Here is a 16,371-nt window from a genome sequence, read left to right on the forward strand (position 1 = left end):
TTTTTTCAAGTCACGCTTTCTGCATCCCATAATTAATATGGTGTGTTCTATTATAATCAACAACTTAAATTGTGATTCTAGTCATATACTTTTTGTGTGTGTGTATAAAGCCTGGTTTTCAAATTATACCAGGAATGTAGCACTTCGTCCTGATTTTGCTATGTTCTATTGATTACATTGTTCTCATGGGGTTACAATACATCTTTTTTATTTTTTTAATTTTTATTTAATGAAAGATCAACACAAAACCACAGACTATCTTTAGTGATCATACTGTATGTGTGTAGATTTTTTCTTTCCCTAGGGCCGACTTTTAACCTTTTTTTTTTCTTGTCTTAATGTTTGCCACATCAAATCCTTTGTAGAGCAAGGCAGGGTGTGAACAAATTAAATAATTTCATAATTTAATTCAATACTAATTATAGTTTTTCCACTTAGAAATACCAATAATTTGGAATGTCTTAGAAAATAGCAGTTTCTCTGCATTTATTTTCAATCATGATGGGGGGATATTATTATTTTAAAGGTTTTTTTTCCAAAAAAATCTATAATTATAGTACCTAAGTAGAAGTCTTTGTTTCCTACTTCTAAAGGAAGATTATATATCCCACTGTTTTGAGTAGAAAATAAAAATTTGTAGCAGTTATTGGAAAGGGGATCTTGCTTATGAGTAAACAAATGAACTCAGCTCATATTCTTGAACTTTGCATCATTAATTCAGATAGCCAAGTAGCTTGCCACTAGACCATTTTTAGTGGACTGACTCATTTTTATGATTCAGTTTTCTGTTAGTTTAATAAACATTTTCTTGCGGTAGCCTTTATTAGCATTTCTTCTAATGCTTTATGTATTTTAAAGCCTTCCACTTCATTTAAATCTCTCGTTTCTTAGCTGTTTCCTTAGTGATTAAAAGTTCCAGTTGTTCCTTTCAATCTGTAACAGCTGCAAGAACTCTTCTTTCCAAACTAGCTCTCCTAAATTCCCTTGTTAGAGTTGGTATCTATATTTAGCTGGTGGGATTAAATTGCAAAGGCTTCAAGCTGGGCAAAGCACACTGATCTGCCTTTTTACTGCTAGACCTGTGCGCTGTGAGGAGCTAAGGCCTTAGTGTCCCCTTCCTTACTCAGGTTACTCACAAAATGGATTCCCAGCGGGAACTTGCAGAGGAACTGCGGCTTTACCAATCCACCCTTCTTCAGGATGGTCTAAAAGATCTCCTGGATGAGAAAAAATTCATCGATTGCACACTAAAAGCAGGTGACAAAAGTCTTCCTTGCCACAGATTGATTTTGTCAGCTTGTAGTCCTTACTTCCGTGAGTATTTTTTATCTGAAATTGATGAGGCAAAAAAAAAGGAGGTAGTACTAGATAATGTGGATCCTGCTGTACTGGATTTAATCATTAAGTACCTGTACTCTGCCAGTATTGATCTCAACGACGGAAATGTGCAAGATATTTTTGCGTTGGCCAGCCGCTTTCAGATCCCCTCCGTGTTCACTGTCTGCGTTTCTTATCTTCAGAAAAGACTTGCTCCTGGTAACTGTCTAGCTATCCTAAGATTAGGACTTCTTCTTGACTGCCCGAGACTCGCCATCTCTGCCCGTGAATTTGTGTCTGATCGCTTTGTACAGATTTGTAAGGAAGAGGACTTCATGCAGCTGTCTCCACAGGAGCTGATCTCAGTCATTTCCAATGACAGCCTAAATGTAGAAAAGGAAGAAGCGGTATTTGAGGCAGTGATGAAATGGGTGCGAACAGACAAAGAAAACAGGGTTAAAAACCTTAGCGAAGTGTTTGATTGTATCCGTTTTCGCCTTATGGCAGAAAAATATTTTAAAGATCATGTTGAGAAAGATGATATAATTAAAAGCAACCCAGAACTCCAGAAAAAAATCAAAGTTCTCAAAGATGCCTTTGCAGGCAAACTCCCAGAACCTAGCAAAAACACAGAGAAGGCTGGGGCTAGTGAGGTGAATGGTGATGTTGGTGATGAAGATTTACTTCCTGGTTACCTGAACGATATTCCTAGGCATGGAATGTTTGTCAAAGACCTCATCCTCTTGGTTAATGACACAGCTGCAGTAGCTTATGATCCCACGGAAAATGAATGCTACCTTACTGCACTGGCTGAGCAGATCCCCAGAAATCATTCCAGCATTGTTACCCAGCAAAATCAGGTGTACGTGGTAGGAGGCCTCTATGTGGATGAAGAAAATAAAGATCAACCTCTACAGTCGTATTTCTTCCAGGTAAGAAAGAATATTTTGATATATGTAGAGACATAAAGGAAAGGCTGTTAGTCACCATCTAGTTTGCTGACTTGTGAATTATTCAGGCTGCTTGTATTTTATTCTACTTGATGTGCTATTCCAGTCCCTTGAATTTTCATTACTTAGAGGGAGGGCTGACAAATATTTGAATCAGTTAACTGCTTGTTAATATTTAATAAACGTTTTGGTAAAGAATGAGGTTCTAATTAATGTATAAGTGATGGCTCACGATTTTCTTTATGCACTTTTACCCAAAATGTCATGTTTATAGTTGATTGTGACTGTAATCCTTTAAAGTCCAGTATTTTAGTAAAAACAAAATTTAATCTTGTGTCCTCTTTCTGAAAAACAGATTACTGTATTTCCAAAAATCAAAGTACTTTACACATTACAAAATGTTATAATTGATCAGATTTTCTACCTTCTTCCAAGTTTCCTTGAACTGATTTTAAGTTCCTGGAGGTAGCATTTCATCTCTTATTTATGGTTACTGCCTAAAATATAGTTTTGTTGAAAATGAAAAGAACTTGTATACATATTTTACATGCTTTGGATTACCTGCTAGGGAACACTGTCTACACAAGTGTCACTAATTTGGATTAATTGTATTTAGAAATATTTATGATAAATGATCAAATTTATTTGGATCAGAGTTGTACTTAGACATATTGGCAACTTAATCTGTATTATGAAACCATAGAAGTTTCCAAGAAAACACATCCTCCTAAACTAACACTCTTTGTAGTTTGTTTGAAAGGAGTTCGTTTCATATTATCAACACATTATATTTACCAGTTTATGAAGGAATCAGTTGCTTAACCTTCATCTTTAATAATGTCAGTCCCAGTACTTTGTAGCTTACAGATAGTTCAAAAGAGTTTGTTTAGGTCATGGCTACTTATGGCCTGGGGTTTATGGGCACTTGAGTTGGAAAGGCCAAAGATAAGCATGTGTAGAATGTCATACCACAGTCACTGAATGCTTTCAAAGTGTGTAACATACAGTGCATTTATAAAGCACACTCTTTTTTTTTTTTTTTTTTTTTTTTTCCTTGCGTTATGCGGGCCTCTCACTGTTGTGGCCTCTCCCATTTGCGGAGCACAGGCTCCGGACGCGCAGGCTCAGTGGCCATGGCTCACGGGCCCAGCCGCTCCGCGGCATGTGGGACCTTCCCGAAACGGGGCACGAACCCGCGTCTCCTGCATCGGCAGGCGGACTCTCAAGCACTGCGCCACCAGGGAAGCCCAGCACACTCTTTTTTTGTGTGTGTGCCGTACGTGGGCCTCTCACTTGTTGCGGCCTCTCCCGTTGCGGAGCACAGGCTCCGGATGCGCAGGCTGAGCGACCACGGCTCACAGGCCCAGCTGCTCTGTGGCATGTGGGATCTTCCCTGACCGGGGCATGAACCCGTGTCCCCTGAATCGGCAGGCGGACTTTCAACCACTGCACCACCAGGGAAGCCCTAAAGCACACTCTTTAACCAGCTTTTTCTAATCTTGAAAAATGTAATAATACATGTTAATCACGGTTCTTAATTTTCCAAGTTGCATTAAAGAATGTTAACTATGAAATATAAAGATAAAATAGAAGCTGTAATCATAAGTATTTGTGGGCCAGAAAATTTCCTAAGCCCTAATTTTAAATTCAGATAAATTTCAGGAAGGGTAAATTCAATTGAAAAGGCAATAATTTTATCTAGGAAGTAAAAATGACATCAAAATACAGACAGACAGATACCTGGAAATCATAGACCCAAAGAATACTTAATAGCCTTATCTTTATTCTCTTCCATCCTGTTACTGCCCTTGCTTTTATTGACACAGCCTCTCATTTCTGAAACCTGCTTGATGTTGTTCCTTTTAGCTACAAAAGTTATACAAAGTTGAAAGGTTCGGCTCCCTGTCATTTCCCATGCCTTGCTCCTTCTAAAAGGCACAAATAGTGGGCCAAGATGCCAGGATAAAAACACCTGACTGTAAAAGAGGGTTATGACTCACAAGAAAATATACATATGAGAATCTCAGGCTTTGTATTTTCTGCTTGGTCACCTCTGTTTAAAATGTATTAAGTTAGGGGCTTCCCTGGAGGCGCAGTGGTTGAGAATCTGCCTGCTAATGCAGGGGATACGGGTTCGAGCCCTGGTCTGGGGAGATCCCACATGCCGCAGAGCGGCTGGGCCCGTGAGCCACAACTACTGAGCCTGCGCGTCTGGAGCCTGTGCTCCGCAACAAGAGAGGCCGCGATGGTGAGAGGCCCGCGCACCGCGATGAAGAGTGGCCCCCCCACTGCTTGCCACAACTAGAGAAAGCCCTCACACAGAAATGAAGACCCAACACAGCCAAAAAAAAAAAAAAGTATTAAGTTAGGATTCATATGACCTTTGATTGTATACTAGAATTAGATTATGAGAATTTTTTTACCTAGGTAAGAGCCGGTTTTTTCCATAGACTTAATAGTTTCATCAAATCTTTGAACACCACAACTTAAAGTAATCTAGGTCCAAACTCTAATTTTAAGGGTGAGAAAACTGAAGCCAGAGAGGTTAAATAGCTTGACAGCTCATCTGTAAAAAAAGCCTGGCAGGCAGTCTACTGTCTCATCTGCTGTAGGAAGTGCCCTATCCGGGGTAGTATGGGAGTGTAGACAGTATTGTGTAGTGTGGGCAGTAAACCCTCCGGTTTGGGATTATGATGGCTGCTGTTCCCATTTAAAAAGATAAACTATGCGCTTCCCTGGTTGAGAGTCCGCCTGCCGATGCAGGGGACGCGGGTTCGTGCCCCGGTCCGGGAAGATCCCACATGCCGCGGAGCAGCTGGGCCCGTGAGCCATGGCCGCTGAGCTTGCGCGTCCAGAGCCTGTGCTCTGCGACGGGAGAGGCCACAACAGTGAGAGGCCCGCGTACCAGAAAAAAAAAAAAGACAAACTATGAATTTGTATAGCTTGCATCAAGTATCACTTAAAAGCTCTGTGAGTTTGTGCAAATTACTTAACCTTTCTGTACCTCAGTTTCCTCATATGTAAAATGGAGAAAATAAAATTCCCTATCCTGCAGGACTAGATGAGATTACCTGTGTCAAGCATTTAGTATGAAGCCTATCACAGAGTAAAAACTCCATAAATGCTCATTATTACTGCTACTATACTACATACCACTTTATTGATAATTTTTTTTCAAAAAATGAAAACAGGGCTTCCCTGGTGGTGCAGTGGTTGAGAGTCTGCCTGCCGATTCAGGGGACACGGGTTCATGCCCCGGTCAGGGAAGATCCCACATGCCGCAGAGCGGCTGGGCCCGTGAGCCATGGCCGCTGAGCCTGCGCGTCCGGAGCTGTGCTCCGCAACGGGAGAGGCCACAACAGTGAGAGGCCCACGTACCGCAAAAAAAAAGAAAAAAAGAAAACATTAGTGATCACAATCTGGATGTTGAAATTTGTGACTGCAAACTAACAGTGTATGTGTGGGGATCAAACCGCTCATCTCTGCTAGTTTTAATTAGTACTTTGCTTTAACCAAGGTTACTAGACCAGATAGAGATAGGCTTCCATAGGGACCCCTCCCTATACCACAGACTTTAACATCTGCATCTATCCTTGGTATCCAATTATTCTGGGTTTTATTCCTTTTTCTTCGACTGCATAGAAGTAGCACTAGAGAGGACAACAAATCTGTGAATGCGCACCCTCAGAAAGCAGTTTTCTTGTGCTTTGGTGTCCTAAAATGCAAAGTGGAAAATCTTAAAATTACCAATAGTAAGTGCTAAAGCTGATGCCAGCCATATCAGTCACCTATCCCAGAGCGTGGGCTCTTGGAGCGCTGTCTTAGGCTTGCAGAATCGGCAGTAGCAAAAACAAGCAAAGTTACTTCCTAATATAAACGAGAGAGAGAGAGAGAGAGAGAGAGGGTATTTTAAATGACTCCCCGAAAAAGGCTAGGAAGTTATAGGCTATAACACCTCCCTATATCCGAAGTAATAAAGTGAAGCATGGAGAACCTAAAAATGTTGAAGGAAAGAAAAAAGATAGTGCCTAGTGCCCCAGCTGTCTGTGAACTGAGCGACAGGTCCAGCTGTCCCGGGCGCCAGCTTGGGAGCATGTTAAATATAGCATGCGGGGTTCAGTCATGTACTGTGACCCTCTTTTTCCCCAGTGTCCTAAAAGTATTATGATTCCTTGTTCAAACCTGAACAAGGAAACATGGGAATAAAATTTGACAAGAAATCTCACAGTTCTTAACTAATCTCCGGTGACTATTTTATTTTCTCTTTCTTCAGGTCCTGCAGGTTTGAGTACTTTTAGCTATTTTGGTAGGCCAAGTAGCTTTTCTCATTTTTCTCCATAATTCAAAGGTAAAATATGATCCTTTTGGGGTTGTAGTTTTACTTTTGAGAACTTTGACTATCTCAATGAATTCTAAACAACAAAGTATAGCATATTTTTTGGTACACCTGTAACAAGCTCCACAATTCCTCATATATTCTTTCTTTCAGCTTGATAATGTAGCATCTGAGTGGGTTGGACTTCCACCTCTGCCTTCAGCCAGGTGTCTCTTCGGTCTGGGAGAAGTAGATGACAAAATCTATGTAGTTGCAGGCAAAGACCTTCAAACAGAGGCTTCGCTGGATTCAGTATTGTGCTATGATCCTGTGTAAGTAAGTTGGCATGACATTCTCGTTTCCTAAGCATTCAGGTATATGAGTGCCTATATCAAAGTCATAATTTTAGAACCTGAAGTTCACTGAAAGCATATAAATTCTGTCTTCTGATTTTAGGGCAGCCAAATGGAATGAAGTTAAAAAACTTCCTATCAAAGTCTATGGCCATAGTGTGATTTCACATAAGGGGATGATATATTGTCTCGGAGGAAAGACAGATGACAAGTAAGTACCCTGACATCTCCTCATGGTTTATATCCAAGTGATTTTTTTATTACAAGGGTTCCTTCCTGTTTTCACTTGAATCTACATTCTGAAATAGGACTTGGTTCTCACCCATAACATTTTGAAAGTAAAATTTCAAAATAAAATTTTGAAGAGTTATTGGAGGATATTTAAAATGATTGATGAAAGAAAACTGTATACAATTTTAAAGTTGCTAAAGTCAATTTGTGTATGCCCAGCATATTGCTAAGAACAAACATAATATCTCCATCATAAGCATTCTTACAGTGGAAAAGCAGCATTTAGGAACATAATCAAGCCTTTTATTTGGCTAATTTATAATTATATTTTACTACATTAAAACCAGTGGGCTTTTTATTCATTTAGCCATAAGTAGATAAAAATTAAGTGTATCTCTTTACTATAATATTTTAAATATAACTATTAAAACAATAGTGCTTAAAAATCATGGATTTGTACTTTACATTCATCAGAGAGAATTCAGATAGTTGAGTTTGAAACTGGTGACTGGGGACTGAAAAGGGGGCAGTTCTTTCCTCAGCAATGTTTCACTTATTTACTCCTGGACAGGTGATATTCAAAATATTTAACAACTGGTCACAAACAGGCACTGATCAAACAGAATAGATATACCTGATATACCCAGTAGCACCCAGTCTCTTATGAGAAAAAGAGGATGAAGTTTCATATAACTTGCTTTCTAGGTACTTCTCAAGGCATAGGTAATTAGGAAAGCGATCTTATACCCCCAAGGGAGAAGTGAGTTTAGAGTGCTCCATAAGTCAATCAGTTAAGCCAGTAGCCTGTCTGGTAAAATGAAGATTTTTAGCTTCAATAGTGAGAACAAATTTCCTGCCCCTGAAAACTCTGCCTAATTTGGCTTGTATCATTTACCCAGTTTGTTCAAGAGATGCCCAATCCTGGAAAGGGAGTCAGAATTAAGAATTTAAGGGCAAAGCAGGAAAGGAGAGTAAAATATGGAAATGTGCTAGAATTAAAGAACTGTTTATTGTGCGGTTAATGACTGTTACTCAATTTAAATGACATATATTACAGAAAATATGATTTTTTAAAAGCAAAGGGTTTTTATACAGTCTGTCCATATTCAAAGATAATATATTCTGAAATTTTGATGTCCTCCTTAATGCCAGATATTCCCATCAAATAAACATTTAAAGGAAGGCCATATTATAAACACACTCAGAGCAAAATCTTGTTTGGGACATTTTTCCTGAGTAATAGAATGGAAAATCTGTATTAAGCAGTGTTATGACTGGAAACATAGTGACTCCGCCAAATGATTTAAATTGTTTCCTTCAAGTAGTATTAGTAACTAGGAAATTGATGTGTCATAAGAAGCATGCAGGTTTTGTCAGCAAGAATACATTAATCTTGAGAATATGATTAACCAAAACAACACTGTGGGCTTCCCTGGTGGCACAGTGGTTAAGAGTCCACCTGCCAATGCAGGGGACACGGGTTCGAGCCCTGGTCCGGGAAGATCCCACATGCTGCAGAGCAACTAGGCCTGTGCGCCACAACTACTGAGCCCACATGCCACAGCTACTGAAGCCCACGTGCCTGGAGCCTGTGCTCTGAAACAAGAGAAGCCACCACGTGAGAAGCCCGTGCACAGCAACGAAGAGTAACTCCTGCTCGCTGCAACTAAAGAAAGCCCGTGCAGCAACGCAGACCCAACGCAGCCGTAAATAAATAAATAAAGTTCCCTTTAAAAAAAAACAAAAAAAAACCCCCAGAACATTGCTTGACAAATGCCAAAGTCAAGAACTTTGAAAAGAGTCATTACCTAAAATAAGCACTGAATTATACTAGTTATCGCCACTGCATTTGAAGAACATGATTTTGGATTGTGTTTTATGGAGGAGTTTTAAGATAATACTCATAGTCATATATTAGAGGAAATGCTTCTACTCCAGATACCTGGTCTTTTATAAAACTAAAAAAAAATTGTCCTCACAAAAAGTTGAGGTTTTGTTTGGTTGCTTTTTGGCTTTACCAAATATATCCAGTTAATCAATTCTTATTTGGAATTCGAACTCCCATCAGTAAATTATGGAATCATAACAACATACTAAGAAGGATAATTCAGGTAAGTCCAGGTTTTTCTGGTACCATTTAGCATATAAAATTGTTTTCATTACTCATCAGCTCAGATGACTGTTGTCTAATCTTCAGTCCCAGATTTCTTAAAATGCATTGGTATATTAGTGGTAGACTAAAATAAAATGAGCCATCATATTGCAGTTACATTTAAAATAGGTACATTCACACCTAGTTATTTCTTAAGTTAACTGGTTCATTCTTAGGATATTCAGATAATGAAATGAATAAACGTTTTTGTTACTGAGGCACAATAAAGGGTTTATGAATTTTTGTTAACTCTATTGTGTATTGAATTTAGTAGCAGATAGGATTAAAATCTACTCTGCCTGGGCCTCTAGGCAATTGCCAAAAGTAAAGGACCCTACCTTCCAATAGTATAATTAAGATTTAAAATAGCTTTGGTCCTCATATTTGGAATTGTCCTTTGCTTGGTGATATATGTTCAGATTAAGAATTTTCCTGATCCTCACTATACTACGTATTTCAAACGAGAAGCAAAGGTGATTAGTGAAGTTGCTTCTTTCAAAAAAGAAAGCTTCTAAAAGGACCATTTTGTTGTGTTTTATGTTTACAGAAAGTGTACAAACAGGATGTTTACCTACAACCCCAAAAGAGGAGACTGGAAAGATCTGGCTCCAATGAAAACCCCTCGTTCCATGTTTGGAGTGGCAGTCCATAAAGGCAAAATTGTGATTGCTGGAGGCGTCACTGAAGATGGTCTTTCAGCTTCAGTTGAAGCTTTTGACCTCACCACCAATAAGTAAGCTGCCATCTCTTACTACAGAATATGAATCACCATACGTTTTAATTTCTAACTTTAGATAAAAATTAAGCTTTCCAATTGGGACATGGGGAGAAGAGGCAAGGGAGGCAAGGATTGAAGAGCAAGTGTCTTCATCTGTGTTTCTTTTGGTGTTATGGGTGTGAAATGCCTAACATTTTGATGCATTATGTGTGTTTGTAATTTGGAATACATGACCCTCAAGTAAATGCTGGAGTGATCAATCTATCCTTACTTGTTATTAACTTTGTGAATTTAGTCATGCAAAGGTAATACTTCTGAATAATTATATACACATAAATGGATATATATCTCTCTGTAAGTTTATTTGATTTGAAATATGTAGTTTCTTAAAGGACAAAAAGACCTCCACTTAGTTTGTGATATTTGTAATGCTTCAGATGTTTGATTCTTTTGTGTTCTTTATAATTTTTTTTTTCACTTTTAAGCTTGTATTGGCTTAAAGTTAATGTAAAAGATATTTGACAGATATTCTTTACATAGAATTAGTCCTTTTCAAGTTTTTGAGCTCACACATCTAGATGAGTATATAGGGGTTTTTTTGTTTTGTTTTTTTGTTTTTTGTTTTTTCCGGACGCGCAGGCTCAGCGGCCATGGCTCACAGGACCAGCCGCTCCGCGGCATGTGGGAGCTTCCCTGACTGGGACACGAACCCGTGTCCCCTGCATTGGCAGGCGGACTCTCAACCATTGCACCACCAGGGAAGCCCAAGTATACAGTTTTTATGCTCCTCGTTTAGCAATGAAGAAAAAATTACAGCACTATTATTACTTTTTTAAGGAACCACGTATGCCTGATTACAAAACAGACTTTAGTTAATCTGAAAATTACAAGGAAGTTTTATGGAATTAGATTTTTATGATCGTTAAAAATCATGTTTTTTTGAAGACTATATAATATGGGTAAAAACTCATGTTATAAGAAGTTAAAGCAGCAGCACACAAAACTGCAAATACTCTATGTCCTTAGTTTTGTTCATATGCATAGATGGATGTTTAAATTTATATGCGTTTTTTAAAATGACAAAATTATAGCAAAATATTGCTTATGATTATGTCTGAAGGACATGATCAATGGGTGATATTTGTTTTCTTCTGTACCTTTCTGTTTCTCCAGATTTTGTATAATGTACATATATTTTTATAATTAGAGAAACAGATAATATGTTTAGAGAAAAACTATGAGGTCCACCTTTTTTTTTTTTTGGGTATGCGGGCCTCTCACTACCGTGGCCTCTCCCGTTGCGAAGCACAGGCTCCGGACACGCAGGCTCAGCGGCCATGGCTCACAGGCCCAGCCACTCCGCAGCATGTGGGATCCCCCTGGACTGGGGCATGAACCCGTGTCCCCTGCATCGACAGGCGGACTCTCAACCACTGCGCCACCAGGGAAGCCCTGAGGTCCACCTTTATGCCAGAGTAATGGAAGAGAGCTACCAAAATGACTAACTCATTCTAGACTCTTGATACTTCCAATTAATTTGATTGATTTTATCTTTAGTGGTGCTATTTCATATAGCTATTAACATTAAAAGTTCCCTTAAATCCTTTACTTAAAAGGATGAAGTATAAACTATTAAAAAGAAAATTTCCAACCCTAGTTTGTAAACTATTCTTATCACATGCTTTATTAAAAAGGGTTTGGAGGGCTTTCCTGGTGGCGCAGTGGTTGAGAGTCCGCCTGCCGATGCAGGGGACACGGGTTCGTGCCCTGGTCTGGGAAGATCCCACATGCCGCGGAACGGCTGGGCCCGTGAGCCATGGCCGCTGAACTTGCGCGTCCGGAGCCTGTGCTCTGCAACGGGAGAGGCCACAACAGTGAGAGGACCGCGTACTGGAAAAAAAAAAAAAAAGGGTTTGGAGATTTCTTGAGACACTATGGAGATCAGAGTTTTTAACAATTTGTATTAGCATTCAAATGAAATCCAACACAGTAGGGCCTAGGAGCCCTAGAACTTCCCCCCAAAACTCCACTATTTTTTTTTTTTGGCCACGCTGCACAGCATGTGGGATCTTAGTTTTCCAACCAGGGATCGAACCTGTGCCCCCTGCAGGGGAAGCACAGAGTCTTAACCACTGGACCGCCAGGGAAGTCCCTCAAAACTCCACTATTCATGGCATACAGTTTGATAACCACTGCTGAAGGTGCTAACTAATGAAGGTGAAGTATTCTTGGATTGACATATTGAGGGCTTTAAAATCTAATTTGGTTACATCTTTCAAATAAAGGAATATTTAGATATTTTCCAGTAGCAAATTTAATCTTCTAATTTTGGATGTTTATGCTACTTGAAGTTTTTAATTATAATTTCCTATAATTGTTTGGTAAATACATTTGGCATTTTTTAAAGTTTTACATTAACTGTATCTTCAATAATTCCTAGGTGGGAAGTAATGACTGAATTTCCCCAAGAAAGAAGTTCCATCAGTTTGGTCAGCCTGGCTGGATCCCTGTATGCCATTGGTGGTTTTGCCATGATTCAGCTGGAGTCTAAAGAATTTGCACCCACTGAAGTCAATGACATATGGAAGTAAGTTTTCTTCACTCCAATTTTCTGAACCAAATATTAAATAAGATAAAACAATTTTGAATAAGAAGCCAGACTTTCCCAAAATGCACAGGCTCAGCAGCCATAGCTCACAGGCCCAGCCGCTCCGCAGCATGTGGGATCTTCCCGGACCGGGGCACGAACCCGTGTTCCCTGCATCGGCAGGCGGACTCTCAACCACTGCGCCACAAGGGAAGCCCTGTATGCTACTTCTTGATAGTAAACTAAACACTCTTTGAACCTGTTGAACTTTTACACATTGCCACTTACTTAAGCACTGCTTCTAGTTAGCTGTGAGCTTAGGAAAGAACTTATCGGGGCCTATTTCTTAATTAGAAATTGAGAGTTGGACAACTGATCCTTTAAGCTCCCTTCCAGCTTTAAAAGTGTAATGAACGCTCTAGGCATCCAGTAGAGCAAAGGCTTCCAAACCACTTACCTTTCTCCCAGAGAGTACTTTATTTCCTAAGAAGACAGAGTCTGGAATAAACACTTAAACTCTTGAGTTTTCCATGATTCATTAACTCTATTTTGAATCTAATTTAAATATTTTTCCAATTTTCTGAGGATTCAGTTATAAAAGCTTTTTAGAAAAGTGAAAAAGTAACAATCCACTTGACCTCCAAGATAGGTGCTGGGTAGGTCTCCCAAGTATAACACTTGCAGTTGTTACTCAATTGAACTATTTTACAGTTAAGCTTAAAATGAATGTATTTAAAAAGGTGTGTGTGTGTGTGTGTGTGTGTGTGTGTGTGTGTGTAGTTTACCATAGTTTCTAATGCAGTGAATGTCACAGAGGACCAGTGTATCCAGAAGTCCTGGGAGCAGAAGTGTAACTTGTGTCATGGAAGAAAGTCACATAGTAACATAGCTGGGGCAGGGCATACAGTGTGCAGACATCTGGTCACTATCAGATCACCACATGTGCTGTCTTCAGCCCAGGCACCATGCTTGCTGATCTAAGTTTACAGGAGGTAGATCTCAGTTGCCTGAGGTGAGCATGAGTTCATGCTGTATACTCATCCAGAAACTGCCAGACTTACGCTTCACCTGTCAGTTTAAAGGCCAGCCCCACTCCCAAGTCTGGATGCCCTTACCTGGCCTGTCACCAGATTGTCCAGAACCTTGGTACTCGAAGTATGGTCTGTGAACCAGCTGTGTTGGCATCTCCTGCGAGCTTCTTAAAAATGCAGAATCCCAAGCCCCAACCCAGACCTACTCAATCAGAATCTTAATTTTAACAAGATTAGTGGGTGATTTGCTTACACATTTAAGTTATAAGTACAGCTTTGGAAGAGTGATCAGTGAAGGCATAACACTGAGCCTGAGAGTGAAAAGTAGGTAACATTTGTTCTATACCTGAACCAGTACATGCCTTATTCCCAGCTGGTAAACTGGAAGGCTGAAAGGCTGGCAGCTTAACCAAACAATTATTTTGTGCATCAGACATCATTTCCTTATGTTGTTGTAACAGTAACTAACTGTGTAGGGGGCAAGAAAAAGTGGCTATAAAAGGAAGTTAACTGAGACTTGCCTAGTGGTGCAGTGGATAAGAATCCGCCTGCCAGTGCAGGGGACACGGGTTTGATCCCTGGTCCGGGAAGATCCCACATGCCATGGGGCAACTAAGCCCGTGCGCCACAACTACTGAGCCTGTGCTCTAGAGCCCGCGAGCCACAACTACTGAAGCCCATGCACCTAGAGCCTGTGCTCTGCAACAAGAGAAGCCACCGCAATGAGAAGCCCATGCACCGCAACGAAGAGTAGCCCCTGCTCGCCAAAACTAGAGAAAGTCTGCGCACAGCAACAAAGACCCAATGCAGGCAAAAATAAATAAATAAAATAAATACATTCATTTAAAAAATAAAGGAAGTTAACTATTACCTTTCTCCTTCCAAAAAAGAGGGAAGAAGATAAACTGGAAATTTCTAGGGAAAGCAGCACTCAAGGCTTTCAGGTCAGATCTCCCTTCCTTCCTTTTTACAGCCCTCTTTAATGGTCTTGGTTCAGATCATTTCTGTATCTTTTTTTCTTTCCATTATTCCGTCCATAACTCTCAAGTAGTTGCTGTTCTTCCTTATTTTCTAAAATTCATACCTCATGATTTAGTGGTTGTGTTTTTTTTTGGCCGCACTGCGCAGCATGTGGAATCTTAGTTCCCTGATCAGGGATTGAATCCACGCCCCCTGCATTGGGAGCATGGTGTCTTAACCACTGGACCACCAGGGAAGTCCCCTGGCTGCTTTTAAAATATACCAGTGCCTGGGCCTTCATGCAGACCAATTAAATCAGTTTCTGCAGGCAGGGCCTGGGCATCAATAGTTCTTAAAACCTTCCAGGTGATTCTAATATGCAGCAAGCCTTGAGAAACACTGATGTTAAGGAATGGTGTTATCAGCTGAACACCACATGAGCCACTCTGGATCCTAATGGTGATCAAAAGCCAAGTTGCAGGCTTCCCTGGTGGCGCAGTGGTTGAGAGTCCGCCTGCCGATGCAGGGGACACGGGTTCGTGCCCCGGTCCAGGAAAATCCCATATGCCGCGGAGCAGCTGGGCCTGTGAGCCATGGCCGCTGAGGCTGTGCATCTGGAGCCTGTGTTCCACGGCGGGAGAGGCCACAGCGGTGAGAGGCCCGCGTACCGCCAAAAAAAAAAAAAAAGCCAAGTTGCGTCAACAGAATACTGCAGACAGAAAAGGAAAGTACAGCATCTCCTGGTAATTTTAGCAGGAGGGATTCTGATTATGGTTCATTTTTGCGATTAAGGCAGTGCTTCTCAAAACTGCTTGCTCATTGGAATCACCTCGGGAACTTCAAAAAGCACTGACGCTGCCTCTGTTCCCCTCTATTGATTGTGACTTAATTGACCTGGGATTTAGTTTGGGCTTTGTAACTTCCAAAAGATTCCCAGATGATTCTAATGTGCAGACAAACTTCAGAACCACTGGATTTGGAAAAGGCAAGAGGAGGGGGCATTCATCATTATCTGCTTGGCTGTAAAATTTTAAATTTAGGTACTGGTATTTTCCATTTAGGTAATAAAATCTGGGGCAATAATTCTCAAACCTTGCTGGATATTAGAATCACTTTGGGAACTTTAAAAAAGTCAGTCTCTAGGGGTGGGACCCAGGCATCAACATTTTAAACGTCTCCAGGTAGTTCCAATTTGCCAGTCAAGTTTGAGAACCAATGATCTGCAGTGGTTCCCAAGGCAGCATCAGCACCACCTGAGTACTTGGTAGATGTGCAAATCTTTAGTCCTCACCCCGCAGACCTACTGAACCTCTGAGGGTAGGGGCCAGCAAACTGTGTTCTAACAAGCCCTCCAGGTGACTTTGATATGCGATAAGTTGAAAGCCACTAACCTACAGGGAAGTGGCTACCCATTTGCCCTCAACTTCCTAGTGAATTCACACATGCAGAGATGAAAATAACAGTGTACTACATTCTAAATCTATAGACCCTCTTACTGTGATATGTAAAAAATAATTTCCATTCCCATATTTTTTCTTGAAATCATTCCATTATGTAGGACTGACCAAGCTGAAAGTAAAAAATATAACTGCCAGGAAGCAAATGCTTTTAGGCCTCATGCTTAAATGTGGTCACTTTTTCATTAGATCATTTAAAACTGTTCTTTATCTTTTAATTTGTTGCTCCAAATTTTGTATAGATAATCAAGGTTCTTTTCCTGATTAGTGGTAAAATATTTTTTGACTACTTTTCCCTAC

General features: G+C 40.2%; 1 protein-coding gene across 1 annotated transcript in view; it reads left to right on the forward strand.

Moving 5' to 3' along the window:
- The first annotated feature begins 1,067 nt into the window (after positions 1 to 1,067).
- The window catches only part of KLHL41 (kelch like family member 41), a 16,211-nt gene continuing 907 nt past the window's right edge, over positions 1,068 to 16,371 (forward strand). Inside the window, exons 1-5 of the mRNA XM_007452620.1 lie at positions 1,068 to 2,249; positions 6,757 to 6,914; positions 7,039 to 7,146; positions 9,866 to 10,051; positions 12,477 to 12,623. Of these exons, the coding sequence (XP_007452682.1) occupies positions 1,140 to 2,249; positions 6,757 to 6,914; positions 7,039 to 7,146; positions 9,866 to 10,051; positions 12,477 to 12,623 (1,709 nt within the window). The 5' untranslated portion in view covers positions 1,068 to 1,139. The remainder of the gene's footprint in view (positions 2,250 to 6,756; positions 6,915 to 7,038; positions 7,147 to 9,865; positions 10,052 to 12,476; positions 12,624 to 16,371) is intronic.

Source organism: Lipotes vexillifer, unplaced genomic scaffold (assembly GCF_000442215.2).
Source record: "Lipotes vexillifer unplaced genomic scaffold, Lipotes_vexillifer_v1.1 scaffold454, whole genome shotgun sequence".
Taxonomy (NCBI): domain Eukaryota; kingdom Metazoa; phylum Chordata; class Mammalia; order Artiodactyla; family Lipotidae; genus Lipotes; species Lipotes vexillifer.